The 26,970-nt window shown below is 43.4% G+C and overlaps 1 protein-coding gene across 2 annotated transcripts in view; it reads right to left on the bottom strand.

Moving 5' to 3' along the window:
• Positions 1-1,157: 1,157 nt before the first annotated feature.
• The window catches only part of WASL (WASP like actin nucleation promoting factor), a 181,926-nt gene continuing 156,113 nt past the window's right edge, over positions 1,158-26,970 (bottom strand). For both annotated transcript variants that reach the window (XM_063927171.1, XM_063927172.1), the window contains 3 exons: positions 23,625-24,157; positions 17,772-17,880; positions 1,158-2,840 (listed from right to left, as the gene is read on the bottom strand). In XM_063927171.1, the coding sequence (XP_063783241.1) occupies positions 2,779-2,840; positions 17,772-17,880; positions 23,625-24,157 (704 nt within the window). In that variant the 3' untranslated portion in view covers positions 1,158-2,778. The remainder of the gene's footprint in view (positions 2,841-17,771; positions 17,881-23,624; positions 24,158-26,970) is intronic.

The raw sequence follows: 26,970 nt of genomic DNA, 5'->3' as shown, positions 1-26,970 counted from the left end.
CCTCTTCTGACTTCAGCATCTGCAAGGGGGCCGGCGGCGCGGCTCCGGTGACCATCCAGGCTGTACCTGTGATCGTCCCTCTGGAGCTTGATGTCCAGTAGCCAAGAAGCCAATCCATCCTGCACGCAGGTGAGTTGACTCCTTCTCCCCTCAGTCCCTCGCTGCAGTGATCCTGTTGCCAGCAGGAATCACTGTAAAATAAAAAACCTAGCTAAACTTTTTCTAAGCAGCTCTTTAGGAGAGCCACCTAGATTGCACCCTTCTCGGCCGGGCACAAAAATCTAACTGGAGTCTGGAGGAGGGTCATAGGGGGAGGAGCCAGTGCACACCACCTGATCTGAAAAAGCTTTACTTTTTGTGCCCTGTCTCCTGCGGAGCCGCTATTCCCCATGGTCCTTTCAGGAACCCCAGCATCCACTAGGACGATAGAGAAATGTGTTGGTATGCCGGTTGTCGGGATTCCGGTGCCGGTATACTGAATACCACCCGGGATAAGCCCCTAATAATATAATTGTGGGAAAAAATAAGGCAACACTGCATTCCTTCAGCTGAAAGGTAAAGCAAATGTAACTACAGCACCAAATAAATGTACCTCAAGGTTAGTTATGTAATGTGTGATTTTTAAGTTGGTCTTCTACCAAATATTTTTTGAAAACAAAAAAACTATCCTTCTGGGAAGAAACATATACAGCATGCTATTCTGTTCCTGAACAGGCTTCCCCAATAAATCACACCTTTACTCAGTGCTGTGCTGCCTAGGAGAGCTTCCTACCAGCAGAACCTGGGTTATTTGCTTTCTACATGGTGCAAAAGGCACAGCAAGAATAATAATAATAGTAAAACACATGTTAAAAGACTTGCAGAGTCCTACCTAAAAATGATCGGAATAGGAGAGATGGGCAATGTATTTTGCTGATCATCTGAGAATCGTCCATCAGCGAAACAGATCGGCCATGAGGATTCACCAATTGATGTGTGGGCCCCTTAATACATAAATCTCTGCAGATTGGATGCACAAAATGCTCACAAACAGGAATAGGGACATTGAAATCATTCTTTAGCCATCATGCAACTTCCCATCAAATCCTGTTGCTGCCAAAATGCAACAAGTTATTATTTTCTCCCCACGTGTAATGGTAGAATAAAGAGAGACAGACTGATGCATTTCCATTTTATCACATTTCCACGCTGAACATCAGTTCTTTTCGCTCACATAAGCTCAGGATGAATAAACATGTTGCTAATTATGCATAAAGTACACTATAAAGTTTACATGATCACTTTAATTGCATGATTATTTGAGTGTGCAATATTTAGTAGGATTTCAATATAAAATTACACAGGACCAGCCTGTCAGGCTTAACCTTATATTAGTTATAAACAGCCAGTAACATTTACAATAGAAGCTGACCTAAAAGCAAAGCAACAAAAACCGTTTTATTCTTGCAGACCAGCTTGTACATATACAATATCTCTGATGTTCTGCACACATGTACCAGTGTCAGGGATTGCATATGCAGTATATAACACCATTTCTAAATCTCCTATATAAAGACCATGTGAACAATACAAGCAAAGGTCAGTTATGTATACAAAATGTCTGAACTATACTCTTTATTGGTTATTCATTCCAACTTCTGCTCCCAAAACTATACATTAGATAATAGAACATAGCTAGAGGCAGGTTCATTACATATTAGTTTATTTTACCATGTAGACTAATATTCATATCCCATTCAATAGTTTCTGTATGATTGTGTTTTAGTGTTCTGTATTTGATACACCAGATGCAGCACAATAAACGGCACTGAATGTATTTTGGCGCTTGCACGCTTTCAGGAACGTAACCCAACAGCAGAGAAGCAAGCACCAAGCAGCTCAAGATAACATGAAAGTGCAAAACAGGCCTTTTCTCCACCCTAGATATGGTTAGAGGTGTGTTCTGGCTTTATCAGACGCTATAATATTTTCCTCTGCTAGTTACTGCAGTAAGGGGGCTGCCTGGTTCAGTTGCATTACACAGCACTACAATGCAAGTCATGCCTACTAGCCACTGAAGTTACATTCTCAAAGGCTGTTACTTAGTGTTCTGTATTTTTATTTACTTTCATATTTCAAAGGTATTGAGGAATAAACTGTCTAATGTAAACAGTCCAATAACAGTGTTGTAAAATAGCATATGGCATTTCATGTGTTCAGAAAGGAGATGCATTATTTGTAGTGACTGCAGAATTATAAACTGATTTTTTTTGTAGTGTAAAAAACGTGCAACAAAAGAAATACATAATTAACATACAAGTAGCTTTGCATTCAAAATGGAGGGGCTTAATTAGCAAAGATCAGGATCAGTTAAAAAATAATGTAGTGCTATACTAGCTCTCATTAAGAAATTTAGATACAGAAAAATCAGGGTAAGAAAATAGTGTTTCTTTTTTTCATTATAACAATTACATTAAAGGTTTTCTGTCGTTGCCTCACTTAATCTCCCTTACAGTTTGTCAGATGATGTTACTTATTCACTAATGTAATTAGCTATGTAAAGTGAATGTGCACACAGATAAAGGGAGGAAGATGTGTGCAGTCTTATGACAAACCTTTGCATTTCTAATGAGGTATTGCACAGATTAAACATAAAAATAAAAAGCAAAAGGCAACAAAAATATACAGCAAATTGGTAGACCATTTACATGATAATTTTACAGATCTCAGACAGAAAGTAGTGTTTAGTATTCATTAACCTTAAAAAAAAATATATTATATATTTATATAATGTGTAGATCAATCATCCCATTCGTCGTCATCCTCAAAGTCTTCATCATCATCCTCATCTTCATCGCTATCTAATGGGTGCAAGAACAACAAAGCATTAACAGATGATGACAAATTGTATATTTATAGCATAGTTTTTTTTTATACAATTAATAAAAAGATCACACATTAATAAACGCCCATGAAAACTTAGTGTATCAAACATGAAACAACTTCAGTCATTCAAAACAGTGGTACAATTGACAATATACAGTACTCTATTCAGAATACGGGAGGCAATCACTAGACCGTCTGTCAGGATCCCGGCGGTCACAATGCAGACGCCGGAATCCCGACAGATGGTGAAATACCGCCGCCGAATCCCAGCACCACAGGCTTTTTTTCCTCTATTGGTGTCCACGACACCCATAGAGGGAGATAACCTGTGGCGAGCGCAGCAAGCCACCGTGCCTGCAGCATGGTGAGCGCAGCGAGCCCGCAAGGGGTATTCTAGTGCTCGCCACGCTGCAGGCAATACTGGTGGCCGGGATCCCGCTGTAATACGTATGTATTCCCAGAACACATTTGCAGCTGACTGTCCTAAAATGTAATACTTGTGTTCGCCTAGAATATCCTCCACGGAATAGGGTACTATACTGTAGGTGAGGGAAATCCCTGGGAGAGTAGACACAAGATGCGCAATTTGGATTTTCATGTGGTCGGAGAGGCTCTTACCCACATACTCCCCATTTTATACTGTATTTCTGCAATAACAGCGCATGCTTCTAGGTCTAAAGCATGTTTTCTGCCACCTAGTTCAGTTATTTGTACCTTCCACTACTAAAAAAAAAAAACATGTGCCTACACAGTTTATGACATTGATGATCTCTTCAGGCAAAAAGACCATGGATCCTGATCTGTATTTGATGGGTAGCAATTAGATATTGGTCAGGACGCATGGTTCAGTCATCTACAGTACTGTCCAACCATGATAGCAGTGCCAAATCATGCTGTTTACCTTGAAGACCAAATGGCCAGATCAACATTGGGCATGCACAAGCGAGTGTATAGTACAGCATGATGAAGCAGGCCTCTCACTTGCTGGGGTGAGCAGCGTGATTACCGTATGTATGGGCATCTAAGTTTGCGGCATCACTATGCAGTGAAAAATAAGATTGTAAACCTACCAGTAAATCTTTTTCTCCTAGTCCGTAGAGGATGCTGGGGACTCCGTAAGGACCATGGGGTATAGACGGGCTCCGCAGGAGACATGGGCACTATAAAGAACTTTAGAATGGGTGTGCACTGGCTCCTTCCTCTATGCCCCTCCTCCAGACCTCAGTTAGAGAAACTTTGCCCAGAAGAGACGGACAGTACGAGGAAAGGATTTTGTTAACCTAAGGGCAAAATTCATACCAGCCCACACCATCCACACCGTATAACATGGAATATACGAACCAGTTAACAGCATGAAACAAAACAGCATCAGCCCGAGACTGATCCAAACTGTAACATAACCCTGATGTAAGCAATAACTATATACAAGTCTTGCAGAAATTTGTCCGCACTGGGACGGGCGCCCAGCATCCTCTACGACTAGGAGAAAAAGATTTACCGGTAGGTTTAAAATCTTATTTTCTCTTACGTCCTAGAGGATGCTGGGGACTCCGTAAGGACCATGGGGATTATACCAAAGCTCCAGACCGGGCGGGAGAGTGCGGATGACTCTGCAGCACCGATTGAGCAAACAGTAGGTCCTCATCAGCCAGGGTATCAAACTTGTAGAACTTTGCAAAAGTGTTTGACCCCGACCAAGTCGCCGCTCGGCAAAGCTGTAACGCCGAGACGCCTCGGGCAGCCGCCCAAGAAGAGCCCACCTTCCTAGTGGAATGGGCCTTAACCGAATTTGGTAACGGCAATCCAGCCGTAGAATGAGCCTGCTGAATCGTGTTACAGATCCAGCGAGCAATAGTCTGCTTAGAAGCAGGAGCGCCAACCTTGTTGACTGCATACAGGACAAACAGAGCCTCTGTTTTCCTAACCCGAGCCGTCCTGGCTACATAAATTTTTAAGGCACCACAATAGGTTGGTTCATATAAAACGATGACACCACCTTAGGCATAAATTGAGGACAAGTCCTTAATTCTGCTCTATCCACATGGAAAATCAGATAGGGGTTTTTGTGAGACAAAGCCGCCAATTCAGACACCCGCCTTGCAGATGCCAAGGCCAACAACATGACCACCTTCCAAGTGAGAAATTTTAATTCCACCGTTTGAAGAGGCTCAAACCAGTGAGATTTCAAGAACTGTAACACCACGTTAAGGTCCCATGGTGCCACTGGAGGCACAAAAGGAGGCTGGATGTGCAGCACTCCCTTTACAAAAGTCTGGACTTCTGGGAGAGAAGCCAATTCGTTCTGAAAGAAAATCGATAGGGCCGAAATCTGTACCTTAATGGAGCCTAATTATAGGCCCATATCCACTCCTGTCTGCAGAAAGTGGAGAAAATGGCCCAGATGGAAATCTTCCGCAGGAGCATTCTTGGCTTCACACCAAGATACATACTTTCTCCAGATACGGTGATAATGCTTCGCTGTCACCTCCTTCCTAGCTCTGATCAGAGTAGGGATGACTTCTTCCGGAATGCCTTTACCAGCTAGGATTCGGCGTTAAACCGCCATGCCGTCAAACGCAACCGCGGTAAGTCTTGGAACAGACAGGGCCCCTGTTGCAACAGGTCCTCTCTGAGAGGAAGAGGCCACGGATCTTCTGTGAGCATTTCCTGAAGATCTGAATACCAGGCCTTGCGAGGCCAATCTGGAACAATGAGTATTGTTTGCACTCTTTCGTCTTATGATTCTCAATATTTTTGAGATGAGTGGAAGAGGAGGGAACACATAGACCGACTGAAACACCCACGGTGTCACCAGGGCGTCCACTGCTACTGCCTGAGGGTCCCTTGACCTGGCACAATACCTCCAAAGCTTCTTGTTGAGGCGTGACGCCATCATGTCTATTTGAGGAAGTCCCCAATGACTTGTTATCTCTGCAAAAACTTCTTGATGAAGTCCCCACTCTCCTGGATGGAGATCGTGTCTGCTGAGGAAGTCTGCTTCCTAGTTGTCTACTCCCGGAATGAAGACTGCTGTCAAAGCGCTTACATGATTTTCCGCCCAGCGAAGAATCCTGGTGGCTTCCGCCATTGCCACTCTGCTCCTTGTTCCGCCTTGGCAGTTTACATGAGCCACGGCTGTGACGTTGTCTGACTGAATCAGAACTGGTAGGTCGCGAAGAAGAGTCTCCGCTTGACGCAGGCCGTTGTATATGGCCCTCAATTCCAGTACGTTGATGTGTAGACAAGCCTCCTGACTTGACCATAGTCCCTGGAAGTTTCTTCCTTGTGTGACTGTTCCCCATCATCGGAGGCTCGCATCCGTGGTCACCAGAACCCAGTCCTGAATGCCGAACCTGCGACCCTCTAGAAGGTGAGCACTCTGCAGCCACCAGAGGAGAGACACCCTGGCCCTGGGGGACAGGCTGATTTTTTGATGAATGTGCAGATGGGACCCGGACCACTTGTCCAGAAGGTCCCACTGAAAAGTCCTCGCATGAAACCTGCCGAAGGGAATGGCCTCGTAGGACGCCACCATTTTTCCCAGTACTCGAGTGCATTGATGTACCGACACACTTTTCGGTTTCAACAGGTCTCTGACCATGTTCTGGAGTTCCTGGGCTTTCTCCAGCAGGAGAAAAACCCTTTGTTCCGTGTCCAGAATCATGCCCAAGAAAGTCAACCGGGTCGTTGGAACCAACTGCGACTTTGGTAGATTGACAATCCAGCCGTGTTGCTGCAGCACTCCTAGGCAGAGCGACACGCTTTGTAGCAACTGTTCTCTCGATCTCGCTTTTATCAGGAGATCGTCCAAGTATGGGATAATTGTGACTCCCTGCCTGCGCAGGAGCACCATCATTTCCGCCATTACCTTGGTGAAAATCCTCGGGGCCGTGGAAAGCCCAAACGGCAACGTCTGAAACTGGTAATGACAGTCCTGTACAGCGAACCTCAGGTACGCCTGATTAGGAGGATATATGGGGACATGAAGGTATGCATCCTTTATGTCTAGTGAGACCATAAAATCCCCCCCTTCCAGGCTGTAGATAACCGCCCTGAGGGATTCCATCTTGAATTTGAACTTTTTCAAGTACAGGTTTAGGGATTTTAAATTTAGAATGGGTCTGACCGAGCCATCCGGTTTCGGGACCACAAATAGGGTTGAATAGTACCCCTTCCCCTGTTGAACTAGGGGAACCTTGACAACCACTTGTTGTTGACACAGTTTTTGAATTGCCGCTAAAACTATCTCCCTTTCTGGGGAAGAAGCTAGTAAAGCCGATTTGAAAAAACGGTGAGGAGGCACGTCTTCGAATTCCAGCTTGTAACCCTGGGATACAATTTCCATTGCCCAGGGATGCACCTCTAATTGAGCCCAGACGTGGCTGAAGAGTCGAAGACGTGCCCCCACCGGAGCGGAACCCTCCACGGAGCCCCAGCGTCATGCGGTAGATTTAGTAGAAGCCGGCGAGGACTTCTGCTCCTGGGAACTAGCCGTAGCCGGCAGTTTTTTCCCTCTACCCTTACCTCTGGCGAGGAAGGAAGAGCCCCGACCTCTTCTGGACTTATGCGACCGAAAGGACTGCATCTGATATTGTGGCGTTTTCTTTTGCTGTGAGGAAACATAAGGCAAAAGTGTAGATTTACCTGCCGTAGCTGTGGAAACCAGGTCCATGAGACCCTCCCCAAATAAGTCCTCACCTTTGTAAGGCAAAACCTCCATATGCCTCTGTCGGCATCACCCGTCCATTGGCGGGTCCACAGGGCTTGCCTAGCAGAAATCGCCATGGTGTTGGCTCTCGAACCCAGCAGGGGCCAACGTCTCTCTGAGCATCTCTCATACATAGGACTGCGTCCTTAATGTGACCCAAGGTCAATAACATGGTATCCCTATCTAGGGTATCAATGTCAGCTGACAAGGTATCCGTCCAAGCCGCCACAGCGCTACAAACCCAAGCCAACGCTATTGCCGGTCTGAGCAAGGCACCCGTATGTGTATAAATTGACTTCAAGGTAGTTTCCTGCCTGCTTATATGCCACGCATACCTGTAAGAAAAGGAATGGTTAGTTAAAATGTTTACAGCTCTTTTAAGAACTATGTTTGTGGAGGTTGGAATCCTCGTTGCTCCATACATTTAACTTCCACAAACATAGTTCTAAAAAGAGCTGTAAACATTTTAACTAACCATTCCTTTTCTTACAGGTATGAGCGGCATATAAACATAAAGCGCTTCTATATTAGACCCATTTAATTACGTTAATTTGTTGAAGCAGCTGTACATACATAAGCGCAGTAATAATCATATTTTATAGTTTCCTGCCTGCGATCAGCAGGATCCCTGAGGGCTGCCGTGTCTGGAGACGGCAGCGCCACCTTTTTGGACAAGCGCGTTAAAGCCTTGTCCACCCTGGGCGAGGATTCCCACCGTACCCTGTCCTTTGCCGGGAAAGGATACGCCATAAGAATTCTCTTGGGAATCTGCAGTTTCTTGTCTGGAGTCTCCCAAGCTTTTTCAAATAACTCATTCAGCTCATGAGATGGGGGAAAAGTTATCTCAGGATTCTTTTCCTTAAACATGTGTACCCTCGTGACTGGGACAGAGGGGTCATCTGTGATATGTAAAACATCTTTTATTGCAATAATCATATAATGAATACTTTTGGCCACCCTTGGGTGTAACCTCGCATCATCGTAGTCGACACTGGAGTCAGAATCCCTGTCGGTATCAGTGTCTGCTACTTGGGACAGTGGGCGTTTCTGAGACCCAGAAGGGCCCTGTGACACAGTCAAAGCCATGGATTGACTCCCTGCTGTATCCCTGGACTCTGCTTTATCCAATCTCTTATGTAATAAAGCCACATTTGCATTTGAAACATTCTGCATATCCATCCAATCATGTGTCGGCGTTGCCGACGGAGACACCACAATCATCTGCTCCACCTCCTCCTTAGATGAGCCTTCCGCTTCAGACATGCTGACACACGTGTACCGACACCCCCACATACTCAGGGATATATCTATATGGAGACAATTCACCAATAAGGCCCTTTGGAGAGACAGAGAGAGAGTATGCCAGCACACACCCAGCGCCAACTGACACTGGAAACCCAATTCCCAGACAAAAAGAGCTTTTATATAAATATACACTTACGCCGCCAATAAAAAGTGCCCCCCCCCCCTCTTTTTTGCCCTCTGTGACCGTGTTCAGCAGGGGAGAGTCCGAGGAGCCAGCTTCTCTGCATGTGCTGTGGAGAAAATGGTGCTGGTTAGTGCTGGAGGATCAAGCCCCGCCCCCTCAGCGGCGGGCTTCGGTCCCGCTCAAATAATCAAAAAACTGGCGGGGGTTAATAATATACTGCCTCCGCAGTATATTTACATCTGCCAGTGTCCCTTGAAGCTATTAATTGCTGCCCAGGGCGCCCCCCCTGCGCCCTGCACCCTTACAGTGCCCGCTGTTGTGTGTGTGTGTGTGTGTGTGTGTGTGTGCAATAGCTGCGCGTTACCTCACTGAAGAACTGAAGTCTTCTGCCGCCTTTGAAGTCTTCTTTCTTCTTCTACTCACCCGGCTTCTATCTTCCGGCTCTGTGAGGAGGACGGCGGCACGGCTCCGGGACGAACGGCGAGGGTGAGACCTGCGTTCCGACCCTCTGGAGCTAATGGTGTCCAGTAGCCCAAGAAGCAGAGCCTATCACTTAAGTAGGTCTGCTTCTCTCCCCCTCAGTCCCACGATGCAGGGAGCCTGTTGCCAGCAGTGCTCCCTGAAAATAAAAAAACCTAACAAAATTCTTTTTACAGAGAAACTCAGGAGAGCTCCCCTGTAATGCACCCAGTCTCCTCTGGGCACAGGATCTAACTGAGGTCTGGAGGAGGGGCATAGAGGGAGGAGCCAGTGCACACCCATTTTAAAGTTCTTTATAGTGCCCATGTCTCCTGCAGAGCCCGTCTATACCCCATGGTCCTTACGGAGTCCCCAGCATCTTCTAGGACGTAAGAGAAATGTCATTAGTTATGATAACAGTGACATAGTTAATGCCCATCGGGTTAAACCTGTATTCTGTATTAAGCAGTGCACAATATAATGCACCAGCCGAAATAATGGTTTCGTACCTATTGACAACTATATTTCAAACCACTTCCATATACATAATGTCAATACATTAAATGCTATAGCCTTGGATACATTTTTCAGCTAGAAAACTGTCCAATCCGTTTTTAAATACATTTACAGAGTCCGCCATTATTATCTTCTCCGGCAGGGAGTTCCAAATCCTTATTGCCCTTACGGTGAGGAACCCTTTCCTACATTTTGTACGGAATTCTCTCTCCTCTAGCCTTACTGAGTGCCCATGTGTCCTATACAGAATTATATTAATAAACAAATCCCCTGCTAACTCTTTGTATTGACCCTTTACATATTTGAAGATATTAATAAGGTCTACTTTTAGTCTCCTCTTTTCAAGGGAATACATATTTAACCTAGTAAGCCTTTCATCATACTCCAGTGTCTCTAACCCTTTAATCAGTTTAGTATCTTGCCTTTGAACTCTTTCGAGCTCCCCGATATCCTTTTTATAATATGGTGCCCAAAATTGAACACAATATTCCAGATGTGGACGTACCAATGATTTATACAGAGGCAGGATTACATCCTTGTCCCTTGTCTCAATACCCCATTTTATGCACGCAAGGACTTTACTTTCCTTCTTTGCTGCATTTTAAAATTGTGCACTGTTATTAAGCCTATTATCTATGAGCACCCCCAAATCTTTTTCCACTACTGCTACCCGTATATTTTCCCCATTAAGTGTGTAGCATGCAAGTTTGTTTTTAATCCCAAAGTTCATAACTTTGCATTTTTCAATATTGAACCTCATTCCCCATTTAGACGCCCAGGTTTCAAATTTAAGTAAGTCATTCTGTAGAGACTCCACACTGATTTCTGAATGAATTACCTTACACAGTTTAGTATAATCTGCAAAGATGGACACTGTGCTTCCTAGGCCCATTCCTAGATCATTAATAAATATATTGAACAGTAGCGGGCCAAGTATAGACCCTTGTGGTATTCCACTGACTACTGGTGCCCAGCTAGAGAACATCCCATTGACCACTACTCATTGTACCCTGTTATCCAGCCACTTACCTATCCATGTACAAATAGTATTTCCTAGGCCAAGTTCTTTGAAAGCACGCCTCTTAGTAGCCATTGCCTCCTTGACCTCCTTATTAAGCCACATCGGTTTGTGTTTAGTACTCCTGCGTTTACTGCCCATTGGGAATGAATTTGTGAATATTGCTATCAAGCAACCCTTTTAAAGCATCTCACATTTCCGAAGTGTCCTTACCCTGAAACAAAACTTACCAGTCAAAGTCGTTTAGTGCCTTCCTCAGCATATTGAAGTTAGCTATTCTAAAGTTTAATGTTTTGGTTGATCCCTTATAGCTATGTTTCTTGAAACTGATGTCGAATGTGATCATATAGTGGTCACTGTTTCCCAAGGTCTCCCCAACTGTAATGTATAACTATAATGTCCACATTATTGGTAATAATTAGGTCCAGAATATTATTACCTCTGATAGGGTCCTCGACTAATTGAGACAAGTATTGATCCTTTAATGTGTTTAGAAACCTGCTGCTCCTAGCTTTTACACACGAATCGTTATTCCAATTTATATCAGGATAATTGAAATCCCCTATCACTAGGATGTCCCCAATTCCCGCAGCTTTTTCAATTTGCTGTAAGAGGTGCATCTCGTCACGTACGCGAATATCCGGTTGTTTGTAGCATGTGCCAATGACTAGTTTTTTTGCTTCAATGCCCCCACTTGTGATCACAACCCATAGCAATTCCATGTTATCTCCAGTCCACTTGTAAAAAACATTATGTTTGCTTTTAGCGATGGTTTTAAATAGACATACCCCTCCTCCCCTTTTGGTAGCCCTATCCCTCCTGAAAAGTGAATATCCCTCCAAATTTGCAATCCAGCCATGAGAGTCGTCCCACCATGTTTCTGTAATACCTATATCATCATATTGATTTTTTTGATACAAGCCATTCCAATTCCCCCATTTCACCCGATAGGCTTCTTGCGTTCGCAAGCATACATTTTAGCTTGGCATCACCCATGCCCGTTTGTTTTAATGGTATGTTATCCTTATTTACAAGTGCCTTTCTAGAATTACTCCTACTGACTGTTATTCTCTTCCCTCCCTTAGCACCCCCATCATACTTAATACAGCCTATTTTACTACTATCCCCATTTGACCTACATGTATTAGGTCTTTCTAAACCTTCCCCCCCAATGAAGGTATTTTCCCTTATGCTATGGACATAATTTTCTACATACCGTACTGTTAGTTAATAATTAAGGGATACCATGGGCAATACCTGGTTACAATTCTGACATTACAAATGGAGACATGTTCGAAGGATGACATTAGCATTATGGTTACACTTACTTTAAAACCGACACTGACAAAATTCTGACCATGTTGACATTTAATCACTGCCCACATGGTGAATATCTACATGCTGACTGTCAACATTATGACCATATTGTCATGGTTACTGCCTAAATGGTTACCAAACCTGTGGCATGTCCTTGCTCTCATTTCCTTCCCATATCGTGCAACCTGGTCATAACTTATACACACACTTGTCCAATGAAAATACTCTATGCTGCTCTCAACATTTTAATGCGCTGAATCGTTCATTTCTTTGCATTTCAGCTTAACATAAAGAGTCAGGGAAACAATTTTTAGACTTCCAAAGTACATAAAAAAATACTGTAATTCATTCATACATTCAATGCTAAATTAATGTAATAACTATAAAATCCATGTTTTAACACTTTCACTGCTATACACATCCAAGCAGTAACATTGTTTCCACTGTTTTCAGTCTGACCCCACTAACATGCCTGCTTCTTGGTAGAACAGAAGTTCTCAAACGCGGTCCTCAAGGCACCCCTACTGTCCAGGTTTTAAGTTTATCCATGCTTGGCCACAGGCGACTTAACTAGCACCTCAGTAACCAACTGTGCTGAGCTATGGATATACCGAAAGCCTGGACCGTTGGGGTCCCTGAGGACTGCATTTCAGAACCTCTGACCTAGACTGTTATATAAGGTTTTTCAAAAATTGGTGTGCAGGGCAAACCTATAGCTGGTCATGTGCAGAATGAGTTACGCTTTCCCCATCACAGGAAAGGTCACTGTTGCACTTTGGGTAGCCTTTTTTTCTGTTGGTTAGTCCTTAAAAGCAAAAAGTATACAAAATGTTGACCAACTATACTGGAATTTCATTGATTATTCTATCTATTTGGGCCCGTTATATACTGAAAATATATATGCTATTTTTATAATACATGCTAGCACTGATAGTTAAAAATTGATACAAGCAAAGGCAGAAAAATATTCTATTTGGTGGTGCACAAAGAAGGTATTAAAACATACTTTATTTAATCAGATCATAAAAACCAGATATATATTAGAGCGTATATAAAGATTGTAAAATATGTGGTTAAAAGTTGCTATGTTCTCCATATCAGCTCCTATGTTTCCATTATTAGAATGCAATAAAAAACTAAAGTGTTTTGTGTATAATAAATACCAACTGCTGCATCTATTTGGTTATTAATTCAAAATATCTCTGCAGAGATACTGCAAGGCTTCCCCGTTGATTTCTGTTGCTGTGGTAATGAGACTATATCATGTGAATGTTACCTGGTGTAATTAGGCAAGATATGAGTGTTGCATTCGTATAATTAACCACAATTTCCTTTATACATATATAGATTTCCTGGTGTTTAAATAATTACCACATTTGTATTGTGGATATACAGGTTGAGTATCCCTTATGCAAAATGCTTGGGACCAGAAGTATTTTGGATATCGTCTTTTTCCGTAGTTAGGAATAATTGCATATCATAATGAGATATCATGGCGATGGGACCTAAGTCTAAGCACAGAATGCATTTATGTTTCATATACACCTTATACACACAGCCTGAAGGTCATTTTAGCCAATATTTTTAATAACTTTGTGCATTAAAAAAAGTGTGTGTACATTCACACAATTCATTTATGTTTCATATACACCTTATACACACAGCGTGAAGTTCAATTAATACAATATTTTTTATAACTGTGTATTAAACAAAGTTTGTGTACACTGAGCCATCAGAAAACAAAGGTTTCACTATCTCCGTCTCATTCAAAAATTTCCGTATTTCGGAATATTTGGATATGGGATACTCAACCTGTATTTGGATAAAGGTTACCACCTAATTAATCTAAAGTACTGTACAAATATAATTACAACTAGAAGCCGTTGATATCCAATTGCCACAGTTAAATCAGTAATATTTACCTATAACATAAATGGGGTATTTGCAAACAATTTGGGATTTATTAACAAAAAATGTGATTTATACATGCTCTGAAGGGTTGATCTAAACATTTTTGAGATTAGAATTTGTCTAAAACCCTTTTCACACCCACTTCAAAATCCCGGGTTTTTGAGAGTGAATGAGCATCAACCCAGGATTTAGGTAGGTCATAATGCAAACAACTCAGGACTTAAGGTGGCCATACACTAATACGACTTCTCCAAAGGGGAAAATCGCATATGTTGCCCTTGGACTGCACGGCAGCCTCCCGGGCGGCAGGATCGCATAAGATACATCATATGCAGTCCTTTTGCATACAATGTATTGTATGCAATCCCAGCAAAGGCTGTCAAAGGCCGCTGCCTCAGAGAAATCTATAGTACAGCCTCTGCGATCCACAGGCTCCTATCCGACGAGCATGGGACAGAGCATCGGATCTGATTCACCTGAGATTTGCCACTTTTCATCCGATTTCTTGGCCTCGATGCATCGAAATCGGATGAAATTGGACAAAATCACACTAGCGTATGAGCACCTTTAGTGCCGAGTCCGCAACCCTGCTCTGACCAAGGTCACGAAGTAGACACGGGAACTTCCGCCATGCTAGACCTGCCAATTTCCCAGGTCTGATGTCTGAATGGGGTATTACAATTCCATTTCAAGAGCTCTAATGTCATTATGAATTAGGTGGTAGAGGAAATTTGAGACATAGGTGTTGCTCTTGGTAAATATTCCTGTAAATATATCTATCATCTCTGATTATAATAATTTGAGGTGGAGGAACCTTTCAGAGATTATCTCATGCCTATTTCAGACAATTATTCAATCCATACAATGCTATAAAAGAACATTTCCCCCAATTTGGATACCACCTCTATGAGTAAAAACACTGGCTTCTGGATAAAGGGCCATATCTTCATGTTCAACCATTTACTTCTCCTAATAAACCTTAATACATACTGCATCTGTGAGGTTTGACTTTGAAACAACTAATTGGTAGGAAAATAACTGTTTAAAACATGCTGATAAAGTGGAATGTTTTCCTTTACTGAACCTACTGTAGCACAATGGTTACCTGATTTGCTACATATCTGCAATATAATACCCTCACATATTGCGCTTTTAGGTTTCTGCCTCTCACAAATAAGATTTAGATGTGTTGGTCATGTAGGTTCTGCTCTGCTAGAGCTGATGCCCCAGGTACACAATGTGTACAGCGGAGCTCACTGCCTAATTCGTTTACTCAGATCTGCTCAGCTGATCCAAATGAGACATCAGCTTAAAAACATGTGAGCCATGTAAAATGTATTTTATCCTTCTGGGTAGTTGTGTTAAGAGTCATTTTTGGTGCTCATTACAAATCTGATATAGAGGCTTGAACGCACTGTTTAGGCAGCAGATAGATAGTAGCAAATTAGAACGGTGGGTTAATTGGTTTTGGACAAAAATGAACCAGTGTGTGTACATGTGGTAAGGAATATACAGATGTGTTATTATACATTTAGCCTCAATACTCCATGCACCATGAGATGCCTGGCGTAAGTGAGTCGGCAGTTCCTAGACAGCTCTGCTGACGTCAGGCGTATTTTTTTTTGCACAGAATGCCTCTTATTCACCTTATGAACTGTAATTTTTTGTATACAGATACAGTCGCACACTGAAAATGCATTACTAAACGCGCCAAAGACTAGGCTCAACTAGAAGGGCTGTTTATCGTGACTGCAGTGAGGATGTAGGAGGACACCTCTGTACATTGTAAGCTAAAATACAACAGGGACTAATGTGAATGACCAAATATTCTCTGTAAAGAACTGTGGAATGTGCTATATAAGTAACGGGCAATACTTACTGCGGGCTAAATGAATGCACAGCGCTATGCTGGCTGCAGTTAACAAGGAATAAGTAGGCTTGAAAAAAAAGCGGTGTTAAATGGCATGATCGCAAGTACCGCAAACGTCTTAACCCATAGGTCTGGAAATTTAACACAAATTCTATGGGTTAAATTGTGTTAGCAGGGTGATTCACTGGTAAGAAAAAGGTGCTGTAATTGAATAGCCCCAGCTGTTAATGTCAGAGGCCACCACCCTTTGCCCCCCCTCCATATTAAATTATGGCATCTAATTAAATTCCCCACTACATGTAACTGAATGGTGCTGCTTTGTAATGGATACCGGACATTGAAAATATTGCTCCCTACTATTCTGAAAAAGATGATTATCTTGAAATGATGCGTCAGCGGACAAAAGGCATACATCACTCTGATTTACCCCAAGAGTGCGAGATTCTTGCAAAAATAAAATCAAAAGCAAGCATGTTTTTAAAAAGTGTTACGGGGAGATGTATCAAAGCAATTTTAAGGATGCCTTTTTAAGGATGCATTGTAGTTGCACTATATTTGGTTTCCTCGTTACCTTATTTTACATAGTGGAAAGCATAAAAAGTAATGAAAATTGCAAGACCCATCTTAGGCCTATGAACTGTACTTTGCTGTTTTTGTTTATTTTAAAAGCAACTTGCTGTGAAGCACATTTATTTCTACATTTACTCTTTGTATTTGCTATTATACAGTAATGTAACCACACGTCTGTAATGATATTTTGCAGGCTCTACAATGAGGCAATGTAGAATTCATCAAATGAGGCAATGTTTTACATTTCTTCAGGGCTTGTACGTTAGGCCATTGATTAGTATCAGCAGCAATCATGCCCCACACGTGACAAGTGCATTTTACTCAACTGCTGTACTCAGCCTGTCCTCCATTGCTACTCTTATTAATGCTCTGACTTGGAACTTATTTGGCTGGATGTTCTATCAGCGATGACCTCTTTGATACATCCATGAGACTGGTGTGTAAAATTCCTAGCAGTTTAGCACAACACTACAGTAGTAGTTTTAAACAACTATTTAAGAGTCCTCACTTCAGTGGAATAGTACTTTGATCTGGCCTTTTACACTTCTTGTATTAAGCAGCTAGGATTACTTGCCACCCACGCTTCTAAAGCCAGGTACACACTTAAACAACGGCCAATCTTGCGGATTGTCAAGACGAATTCCCTTCATCACAGACCATACGAGATTGGCTTTACACACTGTGCGATTTAATGAACGACAAAACAATATCCTGTACCATATGACTGCACCACCTCACACACAATATCTTCTGATTGGCCATGCAACACAGCCAATCCAAAAATATTATGTGCGACCCGCAGGAGCATGCAACTGTGCATACACACTGCACGATATGTCATTCCAATATGAAAAATCATGCAGGTGCGTACCTGGGCTTAGGTCTCTATATAGCAGGAGAGAGCCAAGTGAAAGGTGAATTTCCCCTAAGCTCGGTAGCAGATTTTTGCTTACAGGGGCCAAGTCTGATCTCTCCTGCTACAGAGAAACCTGTGCAGTACTGAATGTCAGCATCGGGACCCTGAAATACTAATTGAGCAAGTAAAGTAGGAAAAACAGTTCAACTAATTTGTCTAACTACAGTATTTACTTTTCCCCTCGGTACATACCCGAGGAATGAATGGCTTTACTCCTTTTCTGCATCACTTCCATTAGGGCTCCCACTATCCCTGTGGTAGGAGCGGTTGTAGGTGCCACTGCTTCTACCTCATCTGGTAGCTGGAAGATAAATTCATGCATATAAACAATGAGCTAGCATATCCACATCAGTCAAAAAAATAGAACTTAAACATGTAAAAAATTTTTACTACAGATGTTTTATTCTGTTGAGCATGCAATCTTTGAGTGACAGACTTGTAATTTCTTAGGTAAGAGAAAATACGTTAACTTCCGCTAGGTGACAAGGTGTTCTTAGATGTTCTTACACACAGATGCCGCATTTTTCCAACGTCTTATAAAGCCCTTATATTTTCTGCTCTTTTTCACCTGCAGCAGAATGCACTATGGGCCCTAAAATAAAAACACCTTCCAGTCAGATAGCAAGTGCATGAAAGGGGGAACCGGAATTAAACCTAGTTATAGCACTCTTTTCTAAGAATGTCTGCTGGGCTAGCACATTTTTATTTTCTAATGCATGTTACAGGATATAGCAATCGCTAATGGCAGTCAAGTAGCACAACCACTTGGGCCAAAAGCTCTTCAGAACCCAAATATAACAAGAGGGCAAGGGTTGCTTGGTTCTTAGCTCTGCAATGACAAACTGTAATTTTGCACTGTGGCCCACAAATTCATTTGCGTCATTTCTGGAACCAATTTCATCAGTAGGCTCAACTGTATTTAACATACTTCACTGTGGACAATTAGGGCAGGATGTAATACCGCCCGAGTTCAGCAGCCATGCGGGATGCCGGTCAACTGACTTTTTTTTTTAAAAGGGCAATCACTTACAAGGCATGGTTTTGCCTTGTAAGTGATTGCCCTTTAAAAAAAAAAAATTTTGTCCGGCATTTTGTATGGCTGCCGAACTCGGGTGGCATTACATACTGCCCACAGTCTTTGTACAGCATCTAAGAGTGCTTTTTGGTGTATTTAGGCTGAATTCTGGTGTTACAAATACGTACAGATGGGTCCTCCGTTATCTTGGCTGTTTCTGCGCCTAGACGAAGGTTTAGTCACGCCAAGGCGATAGCTTAGGTTGCGCGTTGAGGCACGACTACATACTCAGCATGCAATACACATCTGCACCACTGGGTGGCTAATGCTCCACTAATCCAGTACTTTAGAGCGAATAGCGGCGGATTGATCTACAAGCTCTTGCAAATGGTCAGTGACGAATGTCCATCACACACACAGACCAATGGTCAGATGGAGTGAGCAGAGAAAAAAAAGTTTATAGAGACGCAAACGAACGTGTTAAAACATTTGTCCTTTGCCGTGTTAGTGTATACAGACTCAGACAGAATCCGCAATACTGTAGTTTATAGAGACGCAAATCAGGATATACTGTAGAAATTGTTACAAACTATGGTCCATTAACGATAAGGATACAGTATGATGAAGCGGTCCCCTACACAAAAACCAATGGGAAGGGCTCACTGCTTACAGTACATTTACACATGAGCTTGTGCAGTTGTCATTCGGCGATGTGTCCGAGTGGTGAAGTGTGCCACTTCCTATGCTTAGTGTCCCAGGTTTGATTCCCAAAGTGCGAATGCATGTTCATTTTTTCCTAATACTTTATACATTTTTTCATCTTTGACAATTCTGATTCATTCTTTCACATTCAAAAGAAGTGTGCACACAAGTTTTACATAAGGCAGGGCAAAGCTGCAGAAGCCTCACAATACCCTAGTTAAAATACACAGGGGTATGCACATTACGATACACCGATTGCATAGCAAGTTAAAAAAATGTCTGCCGCCTGTGATCCCCCGCCTCGTGGCAGCCCTCACACATGGAGCAAGTGACGGCACAGGTTTTGCAGGCTACTGGGTAAAGCTGAAGGAGCGTCTTAATACCCTAGCTAAGATACACAGGGGCGATAGTGATAAGCGAGCTCTATGCACATTATGATACCCTGCTGTGTATTTTACATAGCGGAATGTGATGCTCCTGCAGCTCTGGCTTGATTTATGTAAAATCTGTGTGAACACTTCTATAGAATGTGAAGGTATATTACTATAGATTACAAAAAAAAAAAAGTGTCAGAAAAAATAAACATGTATTCGCGCTGTGAGAATTAGCATGGGAAGCGTCACACCTCACCACTCGGACACGACGGCTCATGACAACTGCACAAGCTCGAGCAATACTATGTTCAAGCAATACTGTAGTTCATCGATGTTAGAGGTTAGAGAATCTGTGCTGTACTGTATGAGAAGGGACACAAGCTTGTGTCTGCACTTGTTATCAGCTCTTCATTTACTTACTGTCTACATTAGTACTGTGTTGTCAATTTATTGTAACCCTATCTGTGAAATGAGCAGGGGGAATGGGGAAGCGGGATGGGGGTGAGGGGAGGTTTTGGCTAAATACCATGTTATGCAGAAAGTATTAATTCTCTCATCTGCTGAAGTTTCCAATAGGAGCGTCCAAGTCCCCTACAATAAAAACCAACGGGACGGGATCACTGCGTACAGTACATTTGAACATGAGCTTTTTTTGTATTCTATAGTAATATACCTTCACATTCAATAGAAGTGTGCACATAGATTTTATATAAATCAAGACACAGCTGCAAGAGCGCCACATTCCGCTCTTTAAAATACACAGCGCTGTATCGTAATATGCATAGAGCTCGCTTATCTCTATGTACTTTAGCTAGGGTATTCAGATGCTCATTCAGCTTTGCCCAGTAGCCTGCAAAATCTATGCCGTCGCTCACTCCATGTGTGAGGGCTGCCACGATGTGGGAGGTCCCAGGCGGCAGCCATTTTGTCAACTTGCTATGCAATCGAGTCCTGTGTATCGTAAGGTGCATAGAGCTCGCCTATCGCCCCTGTGTATTTTAGCTAGAGTATTGTGACGCTCCTGCCGCTTTGCCCTGCTTTATGTAAAACTTGTGTGCACACTTCTATTGAATGTGAAAGTATAGTACAGTACAATAGATACAAAAATAAAAGAATATAATAAGGTGTCAAGAAAAAAATTAACATGCGCTCGCACTTTGGGAATCGAACCCGGGACTTTAAGCATGGGAAGCGGAACACTTCACCACTCGGACACATCGCCGAATGACAGATGCATAAGCCCATTGGTTTTGATTATTCCGTAATGGGTACGGGATTTGGACGCTAACATATCCTTAACATCAATAGACCACACTGTACCGTTAACACATTCGTTTGCGTCTGTATACGGTTTTATTTGTTGATTTGTCTACGGGACTTGGACGCTCACATTCCTAGCGTCAACGGACTATAATGTGGGTTTATCACGTTTGTTTGCATCTGTATATACTGTACTGCTGTATTTACGTCTGTACACTGTAATATGCTGTATGACATACTATAGCATATTGTAGCGTAATGAGACGCACCAGTAAAGTAGTTCTTACTATGTAGTTCGGTATTGTATTTTAATGGAGGAGACCACACGCATGTGCAATGGCGATTTAAAAATGCGACTGGTGGATGATCGCAGGTATTACACTTAAAGGTAACGCCAAACGCTCTCTGCGCCTCTCTACGACTAGGCGCGCCTCCCTATGACTAAGCACACTGTGTATGCCCGATCACGACTAACGCCTGAGCCAGCCAAGATAACGGAGGACCCATCTGTATATAGTTCATGTGACTAAAGAAAGACTGACTAGTGTAAAGATTCCTACCATTACTTACAACCCACATCCTTGAATGAACTGCACTTTAGTAAAAGTTTTTTTATAATGTACATATTTGAAAAACAAGTGAATGTGCATGTAAAAGAGCTCCTGAATTCACTAGCAGAGCAACAGCATGAACAAACTCTAGTAAAAAAAAAAAAAGTGGAGCAAAAAACAAAAAAAAACTGGAAAAAAAGGAAACGAAAAAACCCCCCACAAGATATAAAGACTACTGCTCTTGTATCTAATCTGGTGGACAGTGCTAGACCCTGGGACAGAGGTCCTGGGCAGATGTATAAACTAGCAATAAGACACTAGCCTTGTACTATATAAGATGAGTTATTTTACTGGGGGTGTGCAATAATAGGTTATGAACTGTAATCTCTGACTAAAGTTCTTGTGAAATGTCAAGGCACATAGCTGTATATAAGCAGCACTGCACACTAAAGAAGTCAGCATGTTCACTTTCTTCACAAACTCATTATGGAGCTCAACAGACACCACTAGAGGTGCCATGATCTTCTACAACTATCAGAGTGGTCTGCGACAGCATTAGGCTTTTGACAGACTGTGACCTGATTTTGGGGAGGAAGAACCATGAGCAAGATTTCTGCATGCAGGGTGCCCCATTAGTTGACTCGAGAGCAGGAGACTTGTGTGACTCAGTGCCGCAACATGCTGGCAAGGTTTGATGGTGGCCTTTCAAACTTGGTCTGGGAGATCATCCATGGCAATGAATCCAGGATTTACACATTGGACCCTAAGACCAAACAGCTGGCCCAGTTGGAGGTGTGCCGCCACAGAAGTTCCAGCGTGAGGGCAACATAGCCAAGCAGACATTCGCTGTTATTGTGGCCAAGACTAGCTACTGTACCACTAGTGCAGCAGTGCATTGTACCTGTGAACTGGTATGCCAACCAAGGTACTTGAGAAAGGGCATGGCTCCCGAAACGTGTTGATAGCGCACGACTAATACACCAGCCACAGAGATATAAGGACGTAAGTTCATCACTGGCCGCCGACAAGCTAACTGAAGAAGCCGTGCAAGGGAATCAGCCGGGAGGCGCACGTATACAGGTACGAGTGTTAGGGAGAGTTAGCTGTTGAGAGTACCTGCCTCTACTCCAACCTAACCACTGACGGCAACGAATTGGAACCCCGTTAACTCACACGAGTTAAGGACTTTTAAACAACTCTGAAGGGGCTGTAAACATAGAAATTTTTCTTTTTACAGGTTTTGCATACACACATATAATTCAAGCGCTCTGCTACTTATATTATAGCCAACCAATGCCTGCCGCAAGTGCTGGAAGCCATTTCCAGGCGCCGTAGTGCTTTTCTCCATTACGACAATGCATCTGCCCCCAAGTCTAGGAAAGTGATGAATTTTCTGGCCCATGAACGCATCGACTTGGTCATCAGCCATACAGTCCAGACCTGCCCCCTGCGATGTCTTTGTGTTCTCACAAATCAAGCGCAAGATGCGTGGGATTTGTTTTTGGTCACTTGAAACTGCAGTGAAAACCTACATCCAGCATGTAAAAGACATACCTGCTTAAGCCGATTCACCAAGTGGTTTGAGTGCATGCAACTTTGCATAAATTCCTTTAGCAAATACTGAATAGCGACGGTGGTTAGCTCACGGAGCTATTCAGCGTGATGTGACGCCTGACAAAAGGATTTCTTCTTGCACCCCCGATTTCTGCCCAAAAACAGCATCGCAGCAGGCACCGTAGTTGGAGAATGACTGTTCTTGCAACAAAACACCCTGTTTAGCCAGCGAGAATTGGCCTTTTCAGACATGACTGTACTAAACTGAATAGTACCGGGAGCTAACACCCGGCGCTATTCAATCTGCTCTGAATTGAATCGAGCCCTTGGTTTGTAAAAATAATACTTTTTGTGCATTCAGAAACTTATTGCTCACCTCTCAAACAGTGGAAGGAATATTTGTCCACCAAGTATGCAAAAAAACAAAACAAAAAAAACACACTATTGTCCTACTTAAATAGCCTCTTCACGTACTATGCCAAATAAACTGAAAAATAATGACACTAAATAAAAGTCATGAGGTAAATCATTATCTTTAAGAACATTTAGGAAGTCATGATCAATAGAAATATTTGCAGTGGATACTTACAGACTTTAACTTTTTTCCTCGTCGTATTTGGTCTAACAGAGCATCTCGTCCAGAAGACGACACTGGTCTGTTTTCTTTATGGTCTACTTTCTTTAGCTGGGATCCTTCTCTAATCTGCTCTAGAAGAGCTGCTTTGCCGCCACCAGAAGATGCAATCTGATGGTCACTGTCTACTGCTGTGCCAGATAAAGGTGGGGGACCAGGAGGAGGAGGAGGACCAGGTGGAGGTGGAGGCGGTGTGGGTGCCCCAAATCCTGGTAATGGAGGCGGCGGTGGTGGTGGACTTGAAGGTGCAGATGAAGAAGGCCCTGGTGGTGCTGGAGGATGCACTCGATAAGGTGGAGGTGGAGGCTGTGCTGAGGACCCAGGTCTTAAAGGTGGAGGCGGTGGGGGTGCAGCCATAGGAGCTCTGGAGGGCGGTGGTGGTGGCTTAGGAACACTTCCCCTTGCTGGAGGAGGGGGTGGTGGTGGCCCTGAGCTGTGTGACGCAGGTTGTGGAGGCCCACCCCTTGATGGTGGTGGCGGTGGTGGTGCTAAAAAATTTAAATACAGCATTAGTGACATTTAAATATAAAACTATTCTGTAGACCTGAAAATGCATTTGAAGCAAATTGTAGAATTCTCAGGTTACACTTCCATATTGTATATAGATTTTCACATAGAAAAATCGAAGTTACATATAACAAAAAAAAACCCACAATATGCAAACTTCAAATACAGTATCAGATGAATACAAACAGAACAGTTATGTGTTGCATGCATTAAAAAAGTTCTGAACTAGCCAAACTCTGTAAAATGTTACTTTGGGCATGTATAATGAAAGCCTATACTATGGTAATAAATAATAAGATTTTACACTTACCGGTAAATCTATTTCTCGTAGTCCGTAGAGGATGCTGGGACTCCGTAAGGACCATGGGAAATAGACGGGCTCCGCAGGAGACATGGGCACTTTAAGAAAGACTTTAGACTCTGGGTGTGCACTGACTCCTCCCTCTATGCCCCTCCTCCAGACCTCAGTTAGAGAAACTGTGCCCAGAGGTGATGGACAGTACGAGGAAAGGATTTTTGTTAATCCAAGGGCAGTATTCATACCAGCCACACCGTATAACTTGTGATAAACTACCCAGTTAACAGTATGAACAAACATAGTCTCGGTCCAAACCGATGAACTATAATATAACCCTTATGTAAGCAATAACTATATACAAGTCATGCAGAAGAAGTCCGCACTTGGGACGGGCGCCCAACATCCTCTATGGACTACGAGAAATAGATTTACCGGTAAGTGTAAAATCTTATTTTCTCTAATGTCCTAGAGGATGCTGGGACTCCGTAAGGACCATGGGGATTATACCAAAACTCCCAAACGGGCGGGAGAGTGCGGATGACTCTGCAGCACCGATTGAGCAAATAGGAGGTCCACCTCAGCTAGGGTATCAAACTTATAGAACCTTGCAAAGGTGTTTGATCCCGACCAAGTAGCTGCTCGGCACAACTGTAATGCTGAGACCCCTCGGGCAGCCGCCCAAGAAGAGCCCACCTTCCTAGTGGAATGGGCCTTTACCGATTTTGGCAATGGCAATCCTGCCGAAGAATGTGCTTGCTGAATCGTGTTTCAGATCCAGCGAGCAATAGTCTGCTTTGAAGCAGGTGCGCCAACCTTATAGGCTGCATACAGGATAAACAGTGCCTCTGTCTTCCTGACCCTAGCTGTTCTGGCCACATAAATCTTCAAAGCCCTGACCACATCAAGTGACTCGGAATCCTCCAAGTCTCGCGTAGCCACAGGCACGACAATAGGTTGGTTCATATGAAAAGATGAGACCACTTTAGGCAGGAATTGAGGACGAGTTCTCAATTCTGCCCTATCCACGTGAAAAACCAGATAGGGTGAGTGGTTCAAACCAAGGTGACTTGAGGAAACTTAATACCACGTTAAGATCCCAAGGTGCCACCGGAGTTAAAAAAAAGGAGGCTGAATATGCAGCACTCCCTTCACAAATGTCTGTACTTCAGGAAGAGAAGCCTATTCTTTCTGAAAGAAAATGGACGAGCCGAAATTTGAACCTTTATGGTTCCTAATTTTAGGCCCAAATTCACTCCTGTTTGAAGGAAGTGAAGTAAACGGCCCAAATAGAACTCCTCCGTAGGCGCAGTCCTGGCCTCACACCAAGAAACATTTTCGCCATATGCGGTGATAAAGTTTCTATGTCACGTCCTTCCTAGCCTTAATCAGGGTAGGAATGACCTCCTCCGGAATACCTTTTTCCGCTAGGATCCGGCGTTCAACTGTCATGCCATCAAACGCAGCCGCGGTAAGTCTGGGAACAGACAGGGCCCCTGTTGCAGTAGGTCCTGCCTTAGAGGAAGAGGCCACGGATCTTCTGTGAGCAACTCTTGCAGATCCGGATACCAAGTCCTTCGTGGCCAATCTGGAACAATGAGGATTGTTCTCACTCTTCTTTGCCTTATTATTCTCAACACCTTGGGTATGAGAGGCAAAGGAGGGAACACATAGACCGATCTGAACACCTATGGTGTCACCAGAGCATCTACAGCTACCGCCTGAGGGTCTCTTGACCTGGCGCAATATCGCTTTAGCGGTTTGTTGAGACGGGACGCCATCATGTCTATCTGACGCAGTCCCCACCGACCCGCGTTCTGTGCGAAGACTTCGTGATGAAGTCCCCACTCTCCCGGATGCAGGTCGTGTCTGCTGAGGAAGTCCGCTTCCCAGTTGTCCACCCCCGGGATGAACACTGCCGACAGTGCGCTTACATGATTCTCCGCCCAGCGAAAAATCCTGGTTGCTTCTGCCATGGCCACTCTGCTCCTTGTGCCGCCTTGGCGGTTTACATGAGCCACTGCTGTGACATTGTCCGACTGAATCAGAACCGGTTTGTCCCGAAGTAATGCCTCCGCTTGACGTAGGCCATTGTATATGGCCCTCAACTCCAGGACGTTGATGTGGAGACAAGTCTCTAGAGTTGACCAGAGACCTTGGAAATTTCTTCCCAGTGTGACTGCTCCCCAACCTCGGAGGCTTGCGTCCGTGGTCACCAGGATCCAGTCCTGAATGCCGAACCTGCGGCCTTCCAGGAGGTGAGCACTGTGCAGCCACCACAGGAGAGATATCCTGGCTCTGGGAGACAGGGTGATCATTTGATGCATTGTAAATAAGACCCGGACCATTTGTCCAGTAGGTCCCATTGAAAAGTCCTCGCATGGAACCTGCTGAAGGGGATGGCCTTGTACGATGCCACCATCTTCCCCAGGACACGTGTGCAGTGAAGCACTGAAACCTTTTTTGGCATTAATAGGTTCCTGACCAGAGCTATGAGCT

The sequence above is a fragment of the Pseudophryne corroboree genome, chromosome 6, assembly GCF_028390025.1.
Source record: "Pseudophryne corroboree isolate aPseCor3 chromosome 6, aPseCor3.hap2, whole genome shotgun sequence".
NCBI lineage: Eukaryota > Metazoa > Chordata > Amphibia > Anura > Myobatrachidae > Pseudophryne > Pseudophryne corroboree.
The sequence above is the reverse complement of the archived record's forward strand: the minus strand, read 5'-3'. Positions and strand labels throughout refer to the sequence as shown.